The sequence below is a fragment of the Oryx dammah genome, unplaced genomic scaffold (assembly GCF_014754425.2).
Source record: "Oryx dammah isolate SB20612 unplaced genomic scaffold, SCBI_Odam_1.1 HiC_scaffold_5, whole genome shotgun sequence".
NCBI lineage: Eukaryota > Metazoa > Chordata > Mammalia > Artiodactyla > Bovidae > Oryx > Oryx dammah.
In genome coordinates, this window is record NW_024070189.1 from 87,141,537 (window position 1) to 87,162,057 (window position 20,521).

Genomic DNA, 20,521 nt, shown 5'->3' on the forward strand with positions numbered 1-20,521 from the left:
CCCAAACAGATCCAGGCTGTCCACTCCAAGAGTCCCTCTCCAGCTCATGGGGCTTTGTCCTTGCTGGCCTCTCCAGGTGGGTTAATTCATCTTAGTGCTTCCTCTGCATCATCTCACCAAATCCTTACCATAACTTTAGAAGGCAGGTTCTCCTTTTATTGCCCACTTGATACATGAGGAAACAGGCTCAGAGTTTTTAAAAAAAAAAAAAAAAAAAAAACTGCCAAGGACCACAAGGCTAGTAAGAGGCACAGCTGGGCTGCGAATCCAGAGCTGCTGGTCACCACAGGCAACTAAGTTATATACCCACAGCCCTACCCCACCTCCCAGCCACACCATGTGAATTGCCACTTCCCAGAACCACCAGGTTGCAGTCACACACCTGCACCTCTGCACACATTTCCAAAGCATTTTCTGGAAAACCGCTCTACAGGTCCCACTCCTATCTCGGCCTGTGCCCTCTCCCACCAGACAAAACTCTGTCATGCTTATGATCAGTCCCTACAAGATATACCGTCAAGAGCAAAAGTGTTGCATGGTGTATGTGGTGTATTATCATTTTAAAACACAGCAGATGTCTATACGTTTGTTTATGGACAACAGCTAACACAATTCTCAGGTGAAGAGAACTGGAAGGCAAGGGGAAGAAGGTGGAAGCTTATCATTCTATGTCCTTTAGTTGCTTTTGAACTGTGTGAATACACTATCTATTCAAAATAACTAAAAGAAGATCCTCTGGAGGAGGGCCCAGCAACCCACTCCAGTATTCTTGCCTGGAGAATCCCATGGACAGTCAACAATGAGTCAAATACAACTGAGTCACTAACACTTTTACTTTCAAAGATTTTTAAAAAGGCAAAATAAATTCCATAAACTTAAGAAACAAATCTTACAGGTCCTTCTAGACTGAGCCTGGAACCCCTTGTCCAGGTCGGACTGCCGTCCCTTCTTCCCTCAGTGGCTCTGCCTGTGAATTATGTGCTCTGGAAGGGCAGGGCCCTGCGGTCGGGCCCCTCTGGGTCCCAGCTCCAGACCAGGGTTGGGCACAGGGAGAATCTGGGAGGGAATTTACCCAGCACCCCCTTGAGAACATGCTGAGGCCTCCTACTGAGGCAACCATAAGCCAAGGCCCCCTCCCCAAGAAGCAGGCAAACCAGAGGCCCAGGGCAAGGGCCAAGGTCAGTCTCCAGCCAACCAGAGGGCCAGGGCAAGGGCCAAGGTCAGTCTCCGGCTGGGTGTCAGCTCCTGGGAGAGGCAGAAGGCGCATCTGGTAGGAGAGCCTGTCCAGGGCCGCTTCAGAGCTTCCTGGCTGGCTGCCCAGGGAAGAAACCAAGATTCTCTGGGCCATCTGAGGTCAAATAAGCCACAAGTTTGGGTTCTACCTTCAAGACGCCTGTCCCCTGCCCACAACTTCCCACAGCCCAGCTGCTCACACGCTGCTCACCTCCACCTCCTCTGACTGCATCAGGAGATTGCACGGTGGCTGTAAGGCCTTCGGTCGGTGAGTGAACCAGTAGGCGAGGATGGCGGCTAGCGCACCCATACTCACGAGGGTGGTGGCCGAGAGGCTGCGGAAAAACTGGCTCAAGTCTCCCAGCTCGGGCAGCCGCAGCATCCTCAGGATCTCCTGAGCCTGCATCTTCTCCAGAAGTGAGAGGAAGAACTCTGCGGGGAACGAGAGGCAGGTGAGGGAGGCGGCCTGGCAGGAGGCAAGGGAGGGGCAGTCTGGGGCCTCTCCTCCCTCTTGAGTCAGAAGCCACACACTGATCCTGGCCAGGCCCCAAGCTAGGTGAGATGTGCAGTCTCCTGGAGCAGCACAGCATATACTAGGAGCTAGATGCCAGGAAGGGCCCTTCTTGGTGACAGGCCAGAGAGCCCTTAGCAGCCATACCGGACAGTCGGACATCCAGCCCAGCTCTCCTGAGAAACATATGCTCAGGCCCCGGGCCACGCCTGACATGTGCTTCCGCATCTCCCAGCGGTAGAGCGTGCTCTGACAGCTCTGGAGTTAATGCCTCCGGAGCCCCAGCGCCTGGGTGCACTGCCTCTCCTGTGTGGTCACAGCATCTTGCTTATCCTTGCTCCCGCAGTGTGGACTGGATGGAAGGGCAGCAGGTGTGCCTGGCACCGTGCCCAGGAGGAGTCGGGGTGAAAGGATGCAGACGCCTTTCACACCACCTCAAAGCTGCCAACACCCGGCTCTCACCCTGAGGGACACAGAGAAGGCGAGGGGGCAGGGTCCACAGAGCAGCCCCGACAGATGTGAGGGGCGCGAAGCAGAAGGCGAGGGTTCAGTGCATGACACACAGCAGAGTCCCCTCAGGCCCACCAGGGGGCTCTCCTTGAAGAGAAGTTATAACCAAAGGCCTGCCAGGGGCAGAGGTGATACTGGGGCCAACTTTCTGAGAAACGGCAGTGCTCCCAAGAGCAGCCAGGCTGAGGTGCAGACCCGGCTCTCCAGCCCCGGACTGCTGACCACTACGCACTGCGGCTCTGCACCACCACGGACCAAGAAGCCAATGGCGGGAGGAAGAGGTGGCCCGCCATTAACAACGGCCCTGTGCTGTGCTCCCTGGGACCCCATCTGCTAATGTTCAGAGGAGAAAGGAGGCAACAGAGGGGGAGCGAGAGTTAAGCTGGTGGGAAGGAAAAGGAATGAAGGCTCAGAGAGAAGGGGTTCAGCAACGTGCTGGGTCCCTCCTCGTGACACTGCATATGGTGGTCAGGGTGCCCTGATGGGATAAAGCATGCAGTCCAAGTGGACACTGTGGGCCTACTCGGGGCACATGGAGGATGCCCTAAGGTGGCCAGTGGGGGCTTTTCTGTGACAATCACTGGGGGCTTAATTTGGTTCAAAAAGGGAAGCCCCCAAGCGCTACCAGGCCCTCCTGTTAACTGCTAGGTGAAGTAACGCTGGCAAGACACGCCCATGGCTGGCTGGGCTCCGGGGTCTGCACTCCGCCCAGGCCTGAGGAAGGCAGCAGGGGTGGGCAGGTGTTGGGCGCTCGACCCCCACAGGGGCCTTCTTGTGTCACTGCCCACCTGGAGGGCCCAAAGCTAGGAGTGCTGTATGACGCCTACGGTCTGCCAGCTCAGTGAGGGCTGTATGGGCTCCTGGCTGCCATGCACTGGCCCTTCACCCCATCTCTGGATGCATGACTGTTGTTGCCCTTCTTGGGAAAGAATGAGAAAGGCCAACAGCAGCTACTCTGCAGCCACAGGATATGAGCCAAATAGCAAATGCTTGACCCCTAGGAGAGGAGAGAGCTGCTGAAATTCCAATAAATGGCATCTGTGCTAAACATCACCATACCAAAGATGAGGTCAGTGCTGTGCAAAGTCACTGCAGAGGAAGTGGGCAGAGCTCCAGAGTTCAAGTCCCTTCTCCTTCACTTGTGAGCTATGCTAGGTTGAGCACACCTCACTTCTCTGGACCTCTCCTTCCCCATCTTTAAAATGGGGACAGTATCACTCACGCACGTAAAGCTCCTCATCCTGGGTGTGGTGTAGCTAGAGGCATGATGGGACTAAAGAGATGGCTAGCAGTATGCTTGTCAGAACAAGGAGGCTGTTCAGCCCAAGCTGAAACATACTAGACACAAGTGTCCGAAACCAGGTACGCGGACCCACAGGGGTTTATGCTCTATGGATGGCACAGCAGGCAGTGTGAGCCCAGGTTATACTCATCAACCATACACAGGGTCTGGGTGAGAGGAGCGAGCCCCTACCTAGCCAGAGCGTCCTCACTGAGTCCCTGAGCTAGAAATCCAGTTTTACCAGCAGCCTGCTTGAGTTGGATCAGGTTTGGGGGCCACCCCACAGGAACAAATAACTGCTGGCAAACTGGAGAAATTAAGGTTCTGCGTCAGCAACGCAGAGGACAGGCCATGGACCAAGGTAAATCCACTAAGGAAAACTGCTCTGGGGAGGACCCTGGGCAGGAGGCCAGTTGGCTTTCTTGGGATATTTACTTCCTTAAGCTGCAAATAAGAGACTAAGTTACAGCCAGGCCCATCAGATAAAAAATGACTCACTACATAGTGGAAAATCTAGATATGCCCGCTAGCTCCTTGGGTGAGCTCTGAGAGCTGAATGATAGCAGCAGACTCAATTGACTCCATCGGCTGGGAAGCCAAGGCTCAAGAAGTCCCTCTCCGGCCCTGGGGCTCAACTATGCAGTCCCAAAAGTTTCAGAGAAAGCCCTGGAAGCATGCCTTACTACCTCCAGTGTTCTTGCCTGGAGAATCCCATGGACAGAGGGGCCAGATGGGCTATGGTCTATGGGGTTGCAAAGAGTCGGACACGACTAAGCAATTCACATACACACATGCCTTACTACCACCAGTCTCTGGCCCTTGGCAGTTCCTTGCAGGCCCCAGGCTGCAGCCAAACGTGGGCGTCGGTTGCAATGCTGGGGCTGTCACAGAGCACAGAAAAGAATGACTAAGCCATCCATTCATTTACCCATCTACCCACCCACTCACCTAGCAGACCCTCATACGGCCCCACTCTGATCTAGTTCAGTGCTGGGCACAGGGCCAAGCCAGATGTGGGCCTGCCCGCAGTCTCATCAGGGAGATCCAAAAGGGAATGGACAGTGCTGTGAGGGCAGTTTGGGCTGTGATCAGACATAGGGCACCAGAAAAGATGCCCAACTCAGGTCCAGAGAGTCAGGGCAGACTTCCTGTAGGAAGTAGCACTGATGCCGAGACTGAAGGATAAAGAGGAAAGGTGTCCCAAGCAGAGGGAAGCAAATATGCAAAGCCTGGAGCTGAGGGAGACCACGGAGCACTTAGCAAACTAAATATTATACCCAGGAAAGAAGTCTGGAGCCCTTGAACCCTTGTACGAGGTCCAGGGCCACAAGTCTGAGGCTGGTTTCCTGGATGTGCCGAGCTTTCAGTCATCACCAAAGCACCACAGACCCCAGGAGAGGGAAAAACAGAACCTGCGTAAACTCCCTGAAATGTTGGTATACCCAGGAGTCCACACCTCCACACCTTGGTCCTCATGACTCCTTATGAGGTGGAGACACAGAGACTCCACCGAAGAAGTTACCTGCCATTGACAGATGTAGTAAGTGAGCAGGGGAGCCAGGACCTGAGCCCCAGATGACCACAGCCGCTAAACCACCGCCTTGCAATGCACTGCCAGCACAACGCTGGCCTACGCTGTGCCGCCCACACCCACAACTCGTGCTCTCCTTTGCGACAGTGCTGAACCCACAGAAAGGGCTTCCCAGGAGGCACTGGCAGTAAAGAATCCACCTGCCAGTGGAGGCAGATGTAAGAGATGTGGCTTCAACCCCTGGGTTGGGAAGATCCCCTGGAGGAGGGCATGGCAACCCACTCCAGTATTCTTGTCTGGAGAATCCCATGGACAGAGGAGCCTGATAGGCTGAAGTCCATAGAGTCACAAACAGTCGGACACAACTAAAGCGATTCTGCATGCAAATCCACAGAAAACCAGCTTCAGACCTGGTCAGAAGAGTCCAAGTCCAGGTCGAGGGGTGGGTAGGGGGCAGCACATGGCCACCAGAGCCTGTAAGCAGGGAGCAAGCCAGCCAGGCCAGCCACTTGCATGTCACCATGCACACACTATGGGGGGCTCCCTCTTGGCCTCACATTATGAACTTGCCATTTTCCCACGGTTGGGTTCCCTTCCAGGAAGCCCACTTGCCTGGGACGCTGGAGGGTGGTGGGAGAAGGGTTTGGCCATGCACTCCTCCCTAGGCTCCTACTCAGGTGCCCACCCTAAGGAGGCAATTCAAGTGACTGCAGGTCCTATAGTGCTAAGGCTGGGCCTGTGCCCCTTCCTGGCTGGGCAGCGACCAGAGGATGTCATTCCTGCATGCTCACCAACCTCAGATAGTCAGGGGTGCTTTCACATGCCCTGCGAATGCTTCAGATCGGGACCCACCAGAGGGGAGAGCTGCAAATTCAGGTCCTCTAAGGACACAGACCTCAGAGCCAGCCTGTGTCACCAGGCTTTTGGCTTGAGGTGGGGCCTGGAAGTCTGGTCTCATCTCATTACTTAACATGGCCTTGGCCTCTTCTCACCTCTGCTCCTTCTCTGTCAAGCTGGTGTAGCGCTTGGTGGTCCCTGGGGTCTGAGCCATTGGTGCCTCATTCCCTGTCCCCAGGAGGCTCTCGTGGTTGCAGCAGCATTGGGCACGGGTAGGGGGCGTGGGGGAGGGGGACAGCAGCTAAGGGAATCAGCGGTGGTGTTGGTGTTGCCAAGAGAGCAGCTGTGTTTGTAAATATTCACCTGGCAAGGGTTCCCAGCCCTCAGCATCAACTAGCCTCCTCTCCTTCCGCATACCCTATGCCTCCTTCTCCAGTTCGGAATACCAAGTGGTGGCACCAGGCCCCTCCTCACCCCCATGAACGGTGGGGAGTGAGAGGCACAGCTGTTAAAACCCAGGAAAGAGAGAGAGCAGGAGGAAGGGGACCCTGGTCGGAAGCATTCTGACTTCAAGGTGGCAGAGGCAGAGCCCCAGGGCCCATTTCCAGTGCAGATGACCCCCAAACCCATGGCTCCACTCCAAGAGCCCTCTGCTGGTCCAGCTTCCGAACCCCACCCCAGCACGCTAGACTTTCACGATCTGGGAAGATGGCTCTGTCAGGACTGCTTCCTAAACATCTCCAAATCTGACCACTCCTTCCCACCCTGCTACCCTCCCCCTCCCCCCCGGCCTGGTCTGGTCCAGCCATCACCAAGTGCAGCCCAGACTCCCACACCAGTCTCCCCACAGGCCACCCTGCTCTGCGCAGTGTTTACACTGACACCAGAGTTATGTTCCTGATACACAAATATGACCAAATCGTGCCAATGCTCAAAAACGTTACCTGGCTCCCTCCTACCTGAGGACAAAACTTCGAAGTCAGCACCCTGGTACTGCGACCCTCCATGATCCTCAGATTCTTCCTTCCTCTCAGAAACACATTGGCTTCCCTCTATATCTGCCTGGAGGCAGGTCGGGGGTGGGGGGGGGCATCCGTGCAATGCGTTTGTGCAAACCTCTGAGGGCTTCAGAAATGGGGACGCACAAGGCAAGCCAGTAGATCATTAAAGGACTTCCTTAACTCCCAGTGAAGGGCTCTGAAATAAAATTATAAATTCCTAGGGTCCAGGGCTCCTGCAAACAAGCCAGGGAAAAGGCCCATAGGAGAGTTCTGGTGCTGGACTGACTGGGTCCAAGTCCTGACTCATACTGATAGCTGTATGACCTCAGACAAGTCACTTTACCCCTGTACCTCTTTCAAAAAATCTCGTGGACAGAGACTATAGTGCCCGGTGCATCGAAAGGGAAATATTCAATAGACAGAAGCTAGCTCAAGCAATTACTCTGTCTCTGCCAACCAAAAGGGCTCAAAGACAACCTGGAGAAGGACATGCGTTCACACCCTACCTTTCCAGCAGGCTCCTGGCACTGGGCAGGCAGTGAGCTGGTCCCGCCAGTACCAGTCTCTCTTTATAAAGGGTATGTGGGGCTTGATCAAAACACAAAAGTGGTGAAGGCCCTGCCCCAAGTCTGCCCTCCTGGGGACAGTTGATGGCAACAAATGCCTGCCCTGAGAAGCCAGCTGGTGGTGGGAGCTCTAGGAGTGGTGGCAGAGGCTCCCTGGCAGCTGTGGCAGTGGGTCTGGTAGGGGACGGGGTGCAGAACAGCTCTATGGGGAGCTGATGGCCCCTCAAGGCCCCGCTGCCCCCCACCCCCAATCTGCATGCAGGGCAGCACTGGCTCAGATCAGCTCAGAGGCAAGCAACCCAGCCTTAACCCCCACTCTGCCAGGTTGCCAAGAGCCTCAGATTATACCCCTCTGCTTCTCCCCACCTCCACCCTGTCTTCAGTTCTAGAGAGCAGTTTGTCAGAAGGGTTGCTTAAGGACAAGTCTTCTTACACATCTATCTGTAGCCAGGCCCTCAGCCATGGGCTGGGGGCCTGCAGGCAGCAGGAGCGGTGGAGGCGGTGGGAAACAGTGGGAGTGGGGGAGGGGATGCCAGCTCTCCTGGCAGAGGGAAGCCTGCACCATTGCCCAGGAATCTCCTCCAGCTCCTTCCAGGGGCTGCCTCCACCCCCACCAGGTCACACCCAGTCTACTTGGGGGAGAGGAAAGAGATTAGGCACAGTCCCAGAAAAAACATTTGCTTAGAGACATTCTGGGCAGTGGGGACACTCCAGACCAAATACCAGTATTGGCAGGTAAAAGATAATGGCCGAGCTTCCCTGCGAGACCCCAGCCCAGCAGCACACCAGCCCCTTCTCAAGGCCTGCCCTGAGATGCTTTCCCAGTTTGCTGGTGGGGGGTGGGGGGCAGAGGAGGGGTGAGTGGCCACCCTGGAGCCATCATCCACACCTTGGCCTGCTGAAACCAAAGCTGAGCCCCGAAACTCCCTCAACGCCTCTGGCAGGCAGCCTGGGACAGGGAAGTCCCAGGACGTGCAGGGCCTCAATCCTCCAAATTTTCTTACAGGGGAAGGAGTGGGGGCGGGGATCAGCTACAGCCTTTTTCACTCTTCCTTCCCAAGCCAAGATGTGACAGGGCCACTGCTGGACAGTAAAAGGCAGGTCTGGCCCAGAGAACCCACCGCACCACCCTCAAGCCCTACTCACACTCGGTGCTTCCGAATTTTCCAGAACAGGGCCTTCCCAACCAAGTCCACCTCCTCAGGTCGCAGCACAGCACTCTGAGCTCCCTCCTGAGAGCTATGGGCTCAGCCTGCCTGGAAACTCTAGTGCCTGCGGGCCTTGCAACACCTTCCCTGGAGCTGATTCGGCTTCCCCAGCTGGCCCCACCATTGGGGGAAGGGCTGCGTGGAGAGCTTCCTGCCTCAGCAGCCCTTACCTGGAACCTGGCACAAGCCTGTTTGGGCTCCCAGGCCCCAGCCTCTGGCAACCCCACCTGCAGGGAGCTCTAAAATGTACAAATGCCTGAGGAACCACCCCTAGCCCCCAAAGCCCTTTTCTCTTCTTTCCTGGGGGGGACCCTTACTTATCTATGCACATTTTCAGAGATATCTTTAAGGTGAAAGCCTCCTTCGATGCTTCTCAGGGTAGCTTCTGGGGCAGAAAGTTCAGTGGACATAACCCCGGTCCTGGCTGACAGAAAACCACACAGGGTGCCAGAGGCGGGGAGTCCTGACCCAGCAGTGCTGCCCCAGAAAGCACGTGGCCCAGGAGCCAGGTCAAGAGAAGCACAAACCTCTCCATCCCACCTGGGTGGCCTGGTCTGTTGAGACGAAGACACAACAACTCTCCCCCAGCCTGGCACCCTCCCCGTCCACACAGGCATTCAAGCTCTGTGCTGAGAGAGGGGCCGCCTTCCTCCTGGGTTTTAATTAGACTCACAGGACCACAGACGACTGGGGCAGACACAGGGCCGAGGGCCTCCCCAAGCTGGGAATTGCTAGGTGAGGCCCACTGCACTATCCCCCACGAGAGATAGGCCCAGGATTCAGGGTTGCTGGGTTACAGAGTGGCTCACCTGCCGAACCTCCCTGAGGAGCCTGAGTGTAGTTCTGAAGGTTCAACTCACTCCTGATGTAGAAAGGCCTAACTAAAGGTTGGCTGTGCCCGACCGCTGCACAGGGCCCCTGTCTCAATAGCCTGAACCCGCCTCGGACAGGCTTCCGTTCAGCAGTTCACTTGGAGGCGGCCTGCATCACCTTCTGCCCCCCCATCCTCAGCCCAGCACCTCTCAGGAATCTCACTCACCCTAAGCCCTGGTCAGGGAACATGGGCTCGCATTCCTGACAGCCATACCGGGAAGCCAGGTTCAAACAATAGTTAATCAGACACTTAAAAATACAAATAGCCTTGAGCGCAGAGGAGCAAAGAGAAACACAGTGTCTTTTACGAGCTCTGAGATAAAAGTTGTCCTCACCACAAATCAGGCCGGACAAAAATTCTCAGAATGAGGAGGGGCAGCAGATGTTAAGACAATGGCAATGTTCCCTTCAGCAGTATTTCCAGCGGACGATGACTTCGACTGACAGGTTGCCTGAGCCTCGGGCCTCACCGTCCTTCCTTCCACACCAGTTCCGGCGGGGGGCGGCAGGCAGGGAAAGTGGCGAGGGCCATGAGTGCCACACAGGCAGAGGCTACACCCTGGCCAGGCCCCACTGTGCAGGCAGCCAAGTCCTGTGGCTGCAACATGATCCTTTCCCTGCCCCGCCCGCCCAGGTTAGGGCTACCAGGGCCCTGCCTGGCCTTGGGAGCAGCGATCCCCAAGTGAGCGCACACGGCAAACCCTACAGGTCCAAGCTCAGAAAGAGAACGCAGGCTGCTCCTGGCAGGGCCATGCTGTCCTGCTGACAGAGCTCAACCGCCCGTGGCCAGGGTTACAGGTGGGACAGGATGTGACTCCCTCCAGCTCCAGGAAGTTCCTCGGAGGCGGTATGAGGGTCCTGTTAAGAGGTGGTTGGGGTCACTGAGGTGAGGGGAGCAAGAGAGCAGTGGACTCGCTTCCCCACCTGTTCACTCAGGAGCAGCTTGGAGACATCCTGCTTGGGGTGAGAGTCACAAGACAGAACCTAAAATACATCCTCGGTCAGGGACAGGGAGCAAGAGATTAGGAGCAAGGTGGGAAGGAGAGTTCTGAGACGGCAACAGAGTCCCAGAAAGAGGCCTGTAATGTGCAGGGACTTCTGGGGAGGAGGCACCGAGGCTGAGAAGACGGCACGTGGCTGCTCAGGGCAAAAGCCTATGGTCTGCACTATACATCACCCTGTGCCTTATACATTAGCCACAGGCCGATGGTGTCCACCAGCTCACCCAACCTATAACCGCGGGGTTTGAGGATGCCAGAGTGTCCCAGGCAAGCCATGCCTCCAGATCCCAGCCAGAGGGACCACTACCACGGCCAGGAGCCAACGAGGCACCTATACCCACCGTTTCCCGGGTCACACGAGGCACCTATACCCACCGTTTCCCGGGTCACGGTTTATTTCACAGGAATGACAACGAGCAGCGAAAAGGGAGTTCTGCTTTTGGTTAAAGTTTTCTGGGACTCTGATAAACAGCTTAATTTCCTGGCTTCCTCATTTTTTCACCAAGTTCCTCTTGAGAACTGTACAAGAAGAAACAAATCTGAATCTAGCTCAATTCAGCACAAAGTCTGTGCTGGTCAGCGGGACCCTGCCACCTCCTGAATCGTCCCCTCTGGAGTGACTCAGGGCCATGGAGAGGCGACTGACTTCCACTGCCCTCCAGTCACCAAGACATGTTGTTGGCTGGGGAGAGCTGGTGGCGTCCACAGAGTTAAGGCAGCCCAGCCCACTGCTGGTCAGGGAGGACTGAGAACTCAGGCCTCCTTTTCAAGGCCAGGATGAATGGGGAATATGCAAATCACTGCCTCCGGAGGAGCTGCAGCAGGGGAGGGCCTGCTGCTGGCAGGCCTGCACCTCTCTACTTGGGTCTGTCACATGAAAGGGTTTGTATTCCTACCGCTGCCTATGGCGCTTGGCCAAACTGGGGCTGTTCTCACCAGAAAACAAAAATCTCTTTCAGACCAAAGCTAAACCAGGTCCTGGCTGGCCCAGGGAGGCTAACAGACGTTGTTCACACTGACCCACTGAGGAGTCCTCACCTGGATTCTCACTGAACCCCCCAGCGCTCCAGAGGGAGCTGAAGGCCCCTGTGGCTGCTTAGAAAATCACTGCGTCAGGTCAGGGAAGGCAGGGCCAAGAGATGGGATCGGCCCATTCTGAGGCTCTGGCTGTATGTCCTTCTCAGAAATAGTCATGACTGGGCCTCAGGAAGCAACCTTTTGGTACGAGGGAACTTCAGTAATTCTCATGGAGTTGATGCGAAATGCGGAGAAAGAAATGGGAAGAAATATGTGACAGTAAGCAAGAGCCCTTGCAGTGCACAGAGAAGACCGTTAAGAATGGGGGTCTCAGGTACCCCTGCCTGCTGCCACAAGCACCCCTGGGCTGTGGGTGGGGTCGTAACCCAGAGCCCAACGTGCACAATCATGCTCCAGAGCTGGGACCCCATCTTCCACAGAGCTCCACTACAAGGTCAGACCTCACCCTTGTTCAGACTCTCAGAGCTGCTTGTCTGACAACCAGGAGCTGTCCATTAACCATGGCACAAGTATCTGTATCTATCTGCGTGTTTGTAAAGGAATATATCGACAACAAAACAAAACCCCAACCAGATTCCCACCATATTTTATTACGAGACAGATGGAAGAACATCATCCCAGAATAGAGGGCAGTCGTTTAACTTGAAAAACTCTCAGTACTGCCTTCAGCCTCCACCTTGTGTGCAACATGTGGTCGCAGATTTCCTCTGCAGTGGATGACACTGAGTGAAGAAGCCAGGCACAAAACAGCGCACACCCTGGGCTTCCACCTAGAGACAGGACCCACAGCAGAGGCTAACCTATGTGGCCGGCACAAACCCTGTAAGCTACGCAGCACGGATGCTGCACAGACGCCCATCGACAGGTGACAATGATACAGCAAGATCTCAAACACACACATGACCATTTAGCCTGAGAGGGAGTCTAGGGCAAAACCACCTCGGAGCTGATTCGGAGCCGAGAGGAGGGCTTGTGGGTGTTCCACAGGCATCCTCAACCCCAGGCAAACAGGCCTCGTCTGCCTCTTAGCCCAGAGAGAAGGCCCATCTCCGATGACCATCCACCCTCCTTGGTCACCCTCCTCCTGCTGTCAGCTGGGAGCATACACCATGCCCAAGAAACCCTGAGAGAGTTCACGGGGCTGCCCCACTGGGGAGAAGCAGGAAGTAGGGGAGGAAGAGAAACGAAACTTCAATCCAGATGGAAAAGGGGGGCTTCACAGGTCACAGCCTTCCCTGCTGCCTGACCTGTGGCAAGGGGATCAGGGACACATATCCCCAAACCTCCCAACAGCCCACTGGGCCAAGGGAAAGGCGCCTGCCCTTTCTCTGCACCACTCCAGGCAGAGCCAGGCTGAGGAGGAGGCAGCCGGCAGGCCAAGCGGGGGCTGAGTGCAGGTGAGTCGGTGGTGTCCCCCAGAGAAGCACCCCCAGCACACCTGCTGGAAGGTACGTTCTCCAGCATCCTGGGGTAAAGCTGGCTTCACGCAGAAGAATGGCCAGAGCACCACCCCTTCCACAGCCAAGGGGTCACGGCAGGCCTGGATAGGTCCTCTCGGAGGCCCCCTTCTCCATGTGGACACCTGCTTTCCTCTTACTGACCTCTAGGCCCTCACCATCCACCCTCAGGTCAACCTTACTCTCCAGTCTCACTGGCTGGCCCACATTCCATCTTGCTGCGTTCTCTGTCCCAGCTCTGACTACCTTTCCATCCCCATCTCTGACTGTCCCTGCTGTGTGGCTCCAGCTGGCCATGCTGTCCAATCTCTGGCTGACCTTACTGTCCGCCCCCCAACCCCATAGCCCTCCTGTCCATGTGGCAGGACCCGCAGTCAGTCCCCAGAATGGTTTATAGCCAAAGCTGGGGGAAGGGTCAGTGGTCAGGAGGAACCCCACTGGGGATTCTTGGCCACGAGAACAATCTAGAGAAAACAAAAATCAAATCAAACAATGAAAATGCACTAGTGGGAAAAACAGGGCTACCAAGGGCTAATCCTGGTAGCCACCTCCTGTGCTGGTGGGCCAAACTGTGGTGGTACATAGAGAGTGGGTCAGGGTTCCTGGTGTCGATTGGTGGGCACTATCCCAGAGCTGCCCATTCAACCCGGGACAGCCTGTCCTCTCTCTCCATTCCTCCAACAGCCATAGTCACTAGAGCTATTCCTGGCCCTGAGAGATACCAGCCCAGGTTTGCTTACCCCAGGATCTGGCAACAGATGCCGACTGTTACCTCATTGGCACCATCCTGTCCTGGCTTCCTGCTCTAAAGCCCCAGGTGGCAGTTACCTTGGAATGCAGGCCTGAATGAGCAGATGACAAATCAGAAGCCAGCCACCTCTAACTCTCCATGGCCACCCCCAAGCACCCCTACTCCCTGGAGTAGCTGTCAGGAGAGGAGAGTATCTCCAGGAAGAGCTGGTGAATGGGTACAGATGGGACTTCTTGGGGTCTGAAATCTTTCAGGCTCTGAGATTACAGACTGAACTTCTGAACAGATAGCTTGGTTTGGCTCACATTTGTCCCAGGCCATTTCCCATCTTCCTACTTCTGCCTGTCATGGACCCCCAAGCCTCACATGAATCAGGAAACCACACCAAGCAGCTAGGTCAGAGAATGACCACACCAACCACAGGATCCCAGAGCAACTGAGCAATTATGTGGCACCACCTCTGGGCCTAACCTGAAGGCCAACCCCAAAGGCCCAAAACAGCACCTCAGTCACAATGCTGCCCTCCTAGGGCTCAATGAGTGGTTGGTGGGGACTCTGACCAGGCCAACACAGGGCATGGGGCCATCAGACGAGATCCTCCAGTGAGCTGAGGACCGGGGCTGGGGCCTCCTTTCAGCTCTGCTTGGCCAGAGTGAGTTCCCAGCCTACTGGGAGACTGGAAACTTGGAGCTCTACGGAAATGATAGGATCTCGTCCTCAGAGAAGACTACCAACCACAAAACCCATCACCCTGCAGCTGTAAGTGCAGCCATTCACTCATTCGTGAACTCACTTCTGGAGCACCTCTTTCTGTTCTGAGCTCTCCAGTGAGGGCTGCTACGGCTCTGGCTGCAAGGGGCTCACATCTGCTTTCCCCTAGGACTTCCCCCATATTGACGACATCCCGCAGCTAGGCAGAGCGCCTGGCGCCCAGCAGGAGCACATTCAAGGTCTGCTGTCAGTCAGTGGATGCGTGTTGAGACAAAAGATTATAAAGCACATCATTATTAAGATAAATTGTTCTCAGGAATTTTTCTTATCATTCACTTATGCAATCAACACTGACACACACTGTGTACTGGCCCTAGCTTGGGGCACAGGCAGGAGACACCCTGGCTCTGCCCTCAGGAGATCACGTAGGAGGCCAAAGACTGTAGTGTAGTGGAAGCTGTGCCCCCAGGAGATGCCTGTGGCTTGAAGGGTGCAGGGACAATTCACCTTGGTCATCCACATGCTCAGTTTTGGCCATATCCCCTTGATACAGCTACCACACAGAATAAAGCCTCTCCTGCCTGGCCTCCTAGGCCTGAAGAGCCCAGCCCCGGAGACTTCACTGGCTGAGTAGAGACTGTGCCAAGCTCTCATTCAACTGTCTTCTCAGTCTTTTCTCTCATGGATCCTTCTGCCTGGAATGTCTGTTCTTTCCCTACTCCCTTTTGGCATGTCAGAGTCTTGCATCTCCTTTGAGGAAGGCTTAGCTCAAGGTGTTCTAACTTTAGCTAACATTTAGTTAGCCTTTCCCTATGGGCCAGCCCCTGCTCTTTGCTCTTTACACCTGTCTTCTCCTTAAACACTCCCCGTCCAAGGATTGCTCCCTTGTCTGTGGCCACCAACCAGCCTGCTGGAGGGGCCTGGGTTCTTTCCCATCCTCCAGGTCCCTCTGTGGCCTACAGTCTGAGAATGTGGTCTGACTCACAGCTCTCAGGGGTGGCTTCACCACTGAACCTCCTTGTGTCTTGCTGCCGCATCTGCTAAAGGGGGCTAACAGCACCACAGTGTCATGGGTGAAATTAAACGATAGCTTGTGGACTGTTAGAACATGGTGCTGGACACATAATATATGCTCAAGAAAACAGGAGTCAAGTCAGCACGTTTGCAACAACACTTCTGCCATGAGAACACTGCTTCTCCCCAACAGTACTTCATTCAGTGAATGTTTTGAGTGCCTACTATATGCCAGGCACTCGCTAACTACACATTGCAGCTCCTGTTACACAAATGTCTGCAACTTCAGCCTCTTTTTGCAAAAAAGTCAGAGCCTCATGCTCACTTATCCTGCTTGCTGTGTTGGGGGGGACAACCCTGGATCCCATCTAGGGCTGTAGCTGAGCCAGATTTGGCCTTCTGAAGGTCAACCCAAGAGCCCTTGTAATCTCAAGGGACAGAAAACCAGTCAGCGAGCAGAGTGGCTGGGTTCTGCTGCCCCCTGGTGTCAGCGTGCTCTCAGCGGGAGGACCCCCCTACCCCACCATGGGCTGGGGAGCGAGAGAGGGCACTAAGGTCAGAATTCTCCCGCACAGAGGTGGCCACATGCAAATCCAGGCCTTCCTTTGTGAGGTCTGCCCTCGATGTTCTGCCCGGAGTCCACTGTCTGTCCACTGCCTGGCTGCTGTCCTGGGCCCCCTGGGACGGCCCCAGACCTCACAGCAGTCCTCTACCCTAATGGGAGCAGAGATGGAGGGAGAATCTGATTGGGCTGAGCTGAGCCAGGCTGGGCAAGACTGCCCCTGCCTTGGACACCCACAGCCAGACTGCTGCCACACCAGTCTCTGCTACCACTCCTCTTCCGGGAACCTAGCCCCAGCCGGGCCATCTTTGGCCAGACTTACTCTCATCCATAGTATCGCAACAGCTCCCCACTGCTCTCCCAGCCTCCACTCTCCTCCTGCTGGCTCAGCCTGGCCACTGCAGGTAAATCAAGGGCTTTTCTGCCCCAGAAATAAAACCCTCTTCTCTAGAACCCCCTCCCATCCAGACTCCATCCCCTCTGACAACCCACAATACTCGGGCAAAAGACCCTAAAAGACCCATCTCCCATCACAGTTCTTCCTGCACATCTTTGCTGACCTGACTTTCTCCACCTGGGGTTTGGCCTACCTGCCTCTGACAAACACCCCTGTATGCTGCAGAAGCCCACTCAGACGTCACCGGTGGTCGGGTATATGGGTGCGCAGACTGGATCCTGTAGAAGGACACAGGGTTGCATCAGCCTAGAAGTTCATCCACCCAGAGGGGAGCCTCTTTCTATTCTGTACAAGGGTGCCATTTGGCAGGCAGAAGTGCCAATCCATTGTTCTCAAAGTCCTCTGAGTGCTCACAGCACTGAGACCATGTTTTCCTGGGCCAGGCACGGCATCTGACTCACCACACTGGGTCTATTTTGTTTTCTTGTTTATTACTCGACACACAGGTGGGATGTGGGTTGGCCTCAGTATAGCCGTTGCTCTCCCAAGGCTCAGAGCACATGGTTGCTTCCCCCAGATAGGGAGTTCCTCCTCCAGGTGGTTCTCCTTTATCCTTCCCTTGTCTCTGTAGGGCCAGACTAGGTGGTAAACGGCACATCACTCTACATACTATCACTTCAGGGGGGCCCTCTCCTAGCCCCAGCTGAGCCAAAGGATTCTGGTAGCTGCCATGGGATCAGAATGTGTTCTCAGTGTTAGCCCAGGTGTCCTCCCTGCCCTCAGAGAAAGGCTGGGTCCAGGCAGAGTCCCAAGGAAGGCAGACATGATCTGGGACATGCCATGACGTGTGGCTGAAGTGAGAGCCACACACCAGCCTCAGTGTTTCACACTTACACCAACTGTGGCATCTTTTGAGAAATTTCCTGCACTCATTGAGAAATCTGGCCTCTAGGGAAGCAGCTGTCCCCCTGTACCAAGAGCCTCCCTGCTTGACATTCCAAGGCCCCTCAAAAGCCCTTCAGCGAGGCGGTTTCCCCACCCTAGGCGGCACCTGATTGCTTTGCGAAACACTCTGCACCAAAGCAGGACTGAAGGCCAGTTTGAGTTAGTGTTGGCTGAATCCCACTTTCAGATGAGCATCTTGCACTGAAAGGATTTTTTTTCCTCAGAGGCTGCTGATGACTCCTGCAGTTCTCAGGCACCTCCCTGTAGCCACAGAAGACCAAGGCTCCAGAGAGCTACCCTTGGACTTGTGGCCGGGGGGTTGTTGTTGGTGGTGGTGGTGATGGAGTCTCCTAAGGGTAGGGCGACGGGGTTCTCACACAGGGAAAGGGCTCCGAGAGCATCATCCACACAGTAAGCAGAGGCTGCTACTATCGCCATCGTTATTTTGATGCCTCCGGCTCTCTGATCCTAACCCTAGCTCTAGCTCCAACCCCGTCTGCTGGATGCGCACATCAGACCCAGAGGGCCCTGCCTGGCTTGTCCTCAGACCCGGCAGACAGAAGGAGCTTAGGGAGCTGAGGGGATTAGGGAGGCCTCACTCTCTCCCCAGCTCAGGGGAGCTGCCCCTGTGGCCTGACACAGGGCAATGGTGGCAGGGGATGCCCACCAACCCTCCGGTTCAAGCCTGATGCCACGAAGCACTTAGCAACAATGGATTAATTAAAACTTCAGATCAAGCCCTAATCTTTCAGATATTATCCACGTGACACTGGAGAGTCATTAACCTCTGAACCTCAGTTAAAAAAAAAAAAACCCAGCATCACCAACCTCCTAGGATTTGCCGAGGATATTAAATAATAGGCAAAGTTTCAGTTAAGAATTTCAAAAGGGTCGACTTCCTCTCCTTCTGCTCAGAAAGAACCTTACTACTTCCTCTGATACTGCTGTTTGAATGTGAAATAACAATAAAACTATTTCACAAAGCATTTGCTCTGGGCTAGGTCAGCTTAAAGCCAGTTTAAGGTTCAAGCACAGCACATACATTATTATGCTGAATTTGTACAAGCAGGTAGGTGGAGACCCTTTAGTGGTATCATAACCTAGAGGAAATCAAAGCTCATAGAGGACTGACTGATGCAGGCAAGAAAACTGGTGGATGAATGGGTCCTGGGTGAGAGCCCAGGTTCTGTGTAGGGGAGGAAGAGTGTTGGGCAGGGACTTAGGGGGGTCCTCAAAGTTTCTTGAGAGGATGCAGAGGTAAGAGGCTGACCCCTGTGAGGGGGAGAGGTTGTGGGCTGGCACAGTGGGGACACAAGCCCTGGGCATAGCTGAGGAGCCAGGTGAACCCTGCTTTACAGAGGGTCAAAGGTGGGCAGGGAGGGGTTGTGAGGAGACCCTCTCAACCAGGATTGGGACACCCCAGGTCAGTCTGGGTCGTGTCCTTGACCTGCTGTGGGACCTCAGGGCCCAACACCCTCCATTTCTGGACTCCGGAGATGAACAGGATAAACTGCCTGTCCCTGGACTTGGTCTTGGGGGATGACTGGGCTCAGGCCTAGTCTGCTCAGCGGATGGTCCTCGCCATATGGGGGGTGGGGGTGGGGGGAGGCCACGAGAACTAGAGGGAAGTTGTGGGGTCGCAAAGACGAGGTTGTTGTGGGGTCGCAGTGAGCAAGGTCCCTCATTTTTACTGACACAGCTGCTTCCCAAACGCGGCCCGGAGCCCGCCAGAATTTGGAAGGGGGAGACCTGGGCGACCCAGCGGAGTCCTAAAGGATGGCTCAGGAGCCGGGGCTGGGGGCTCAGCCAACCCAGGACCAAGATCCCACAGTGTGCTGGGGATGCGGGTCACGGACGAGGACGGGGATGGAGGGACTCACCCGAGAACAGCCAGAGGGAGCCCCCCGACAAGAGGAAGAAGGTCAGCATATCGGTCAGCGGGACCCAGCCTGGCCCCGCACGGCCTCCCCGGCCCGCAGCCCCGCAGCCCCAGCAGTCGCCGCGCCGCCGCCGCCGCCGCCGCCGCCGCCGCCGGGTATTTTTAGCCCCCGCCCCTCGGCTCCGCAGCGCCCCGCCTTCCCGCGCGGCTGCGGCGTCTCGGCGGGAGGGGGAGGGCCGGGAGCGCGCTCTGCACTGGCGCTCGCAGCCAGTTCCGCGGCGGGCCAGGGCCGGGCGCCCCGTGCGCTCACACCCGCGTCGGAACCGCCGAGTCCCCGGGCGGGGGAGGGGCCAGGCTGCAGAGTCGACCGGCCCTCTCCACCCCAGCCCAACGTCAGGACTCGGCGTTCTGGGGAAACGGGCAGGAGAGGGGCGCACGGGCGACGCGCGCGGGGCGGTGACGCCGCGCACCTCGCCAATGCGCGACTCTTACCCCTGCGCGCGCGATCTTGGCTTTTAAGGCTGGGCAGACTCTGGGTGGCAGAGAGGTTGTGGTCACCTGTTCCAGTAGGCGCACGTGCTGCTGCGCCGCTTCCCGCTGACGCTAACGCCCCCCTAGGACCTCACTTTGCAGACACTGGGAGCCTCTGGGTGTCAAGCCCTCTAAGGAAAGAAGAGAGAGGGCGATAAGGGTCTAAGTAGGATCTGGAAAAGTGGCTGTTACGACGGATAGTACCCATATTCGCTGAGAACCCCAGATCGCACATCTCTTCTTCTGGGAAGATTGAATCTGAGGCCACCCAAGGTCACAGGAGGCTCCATGTGGTCACAGGCTGCCACACGGGGTCACATGAGGTCACAGGAAGCCACGTGGAATCACAGATGTTTCACCGAAACACAGGTAATCCTGGTCTTCACACACAATCATATGTGGCACATGAGGCCTTAGGACGCCCCTCACAGCTACAAAGAATGGCCACACAGGCACCCGAAGACGGGGACAGCTCCACAGCTAGGCGACCAGTTGTGCTGCCAAACTGAACTCACCCAGCCTGAGGCACCGCAAACCTAATCTACTGACACCAGGTTTTGGTGAGGGAAAATACAGTGTTTATCACAGTGCTCAAAGCAAGGGAGTGGAAGATAAGCCCCAGGGCTACTTTCAGTTCGTCTTTGAGTCAGGGTTTTTTTTCTTAAGGGATATGAACAAACAGG

General features: G+C 55.8%; 1 protein-coding gene across 4 annotated transcripts in view; it reads right to left on the reverse strand.

Moving 5' to 3' along the window:
• Window positions 1-19,436, reverse strand: part of ACSL6 (acyl-CoA synthetase long chain family member 6) — a 63,675-nt gene extending 44,239 nt beyond the window's left edge. Inside the window, exons 1-2 of one of the 4 annotated variants that reach the window (XM_040241787.1) lie at window positions 19,309-19,436; window positions 1,445-1,665 (exon numbers count right to left, since the gene is read on the reverse strand). In XM_040241787.1, the coding sequence (XP_040097721.1) occupies window positions 1,445-1,665; window positions 19,309-19,357 (270 nt within the window). In that variant the 5' untranslated portion in view covers window positions 19,358-19,436. Of the gene's footprint in view, window positions 1-1,444; window positions 1,666-8,617; window positions 9,030-19,308 lie in introns of those variants that run through there. The other 3 variants (XM_040241788.1, XM_040241790.1, XM_040241789.1) reach the window with 3 other exon arrangements.
• Between the last annotated feature and the right edge of the window lie 1,085 nt (window positions 19,437-20,521).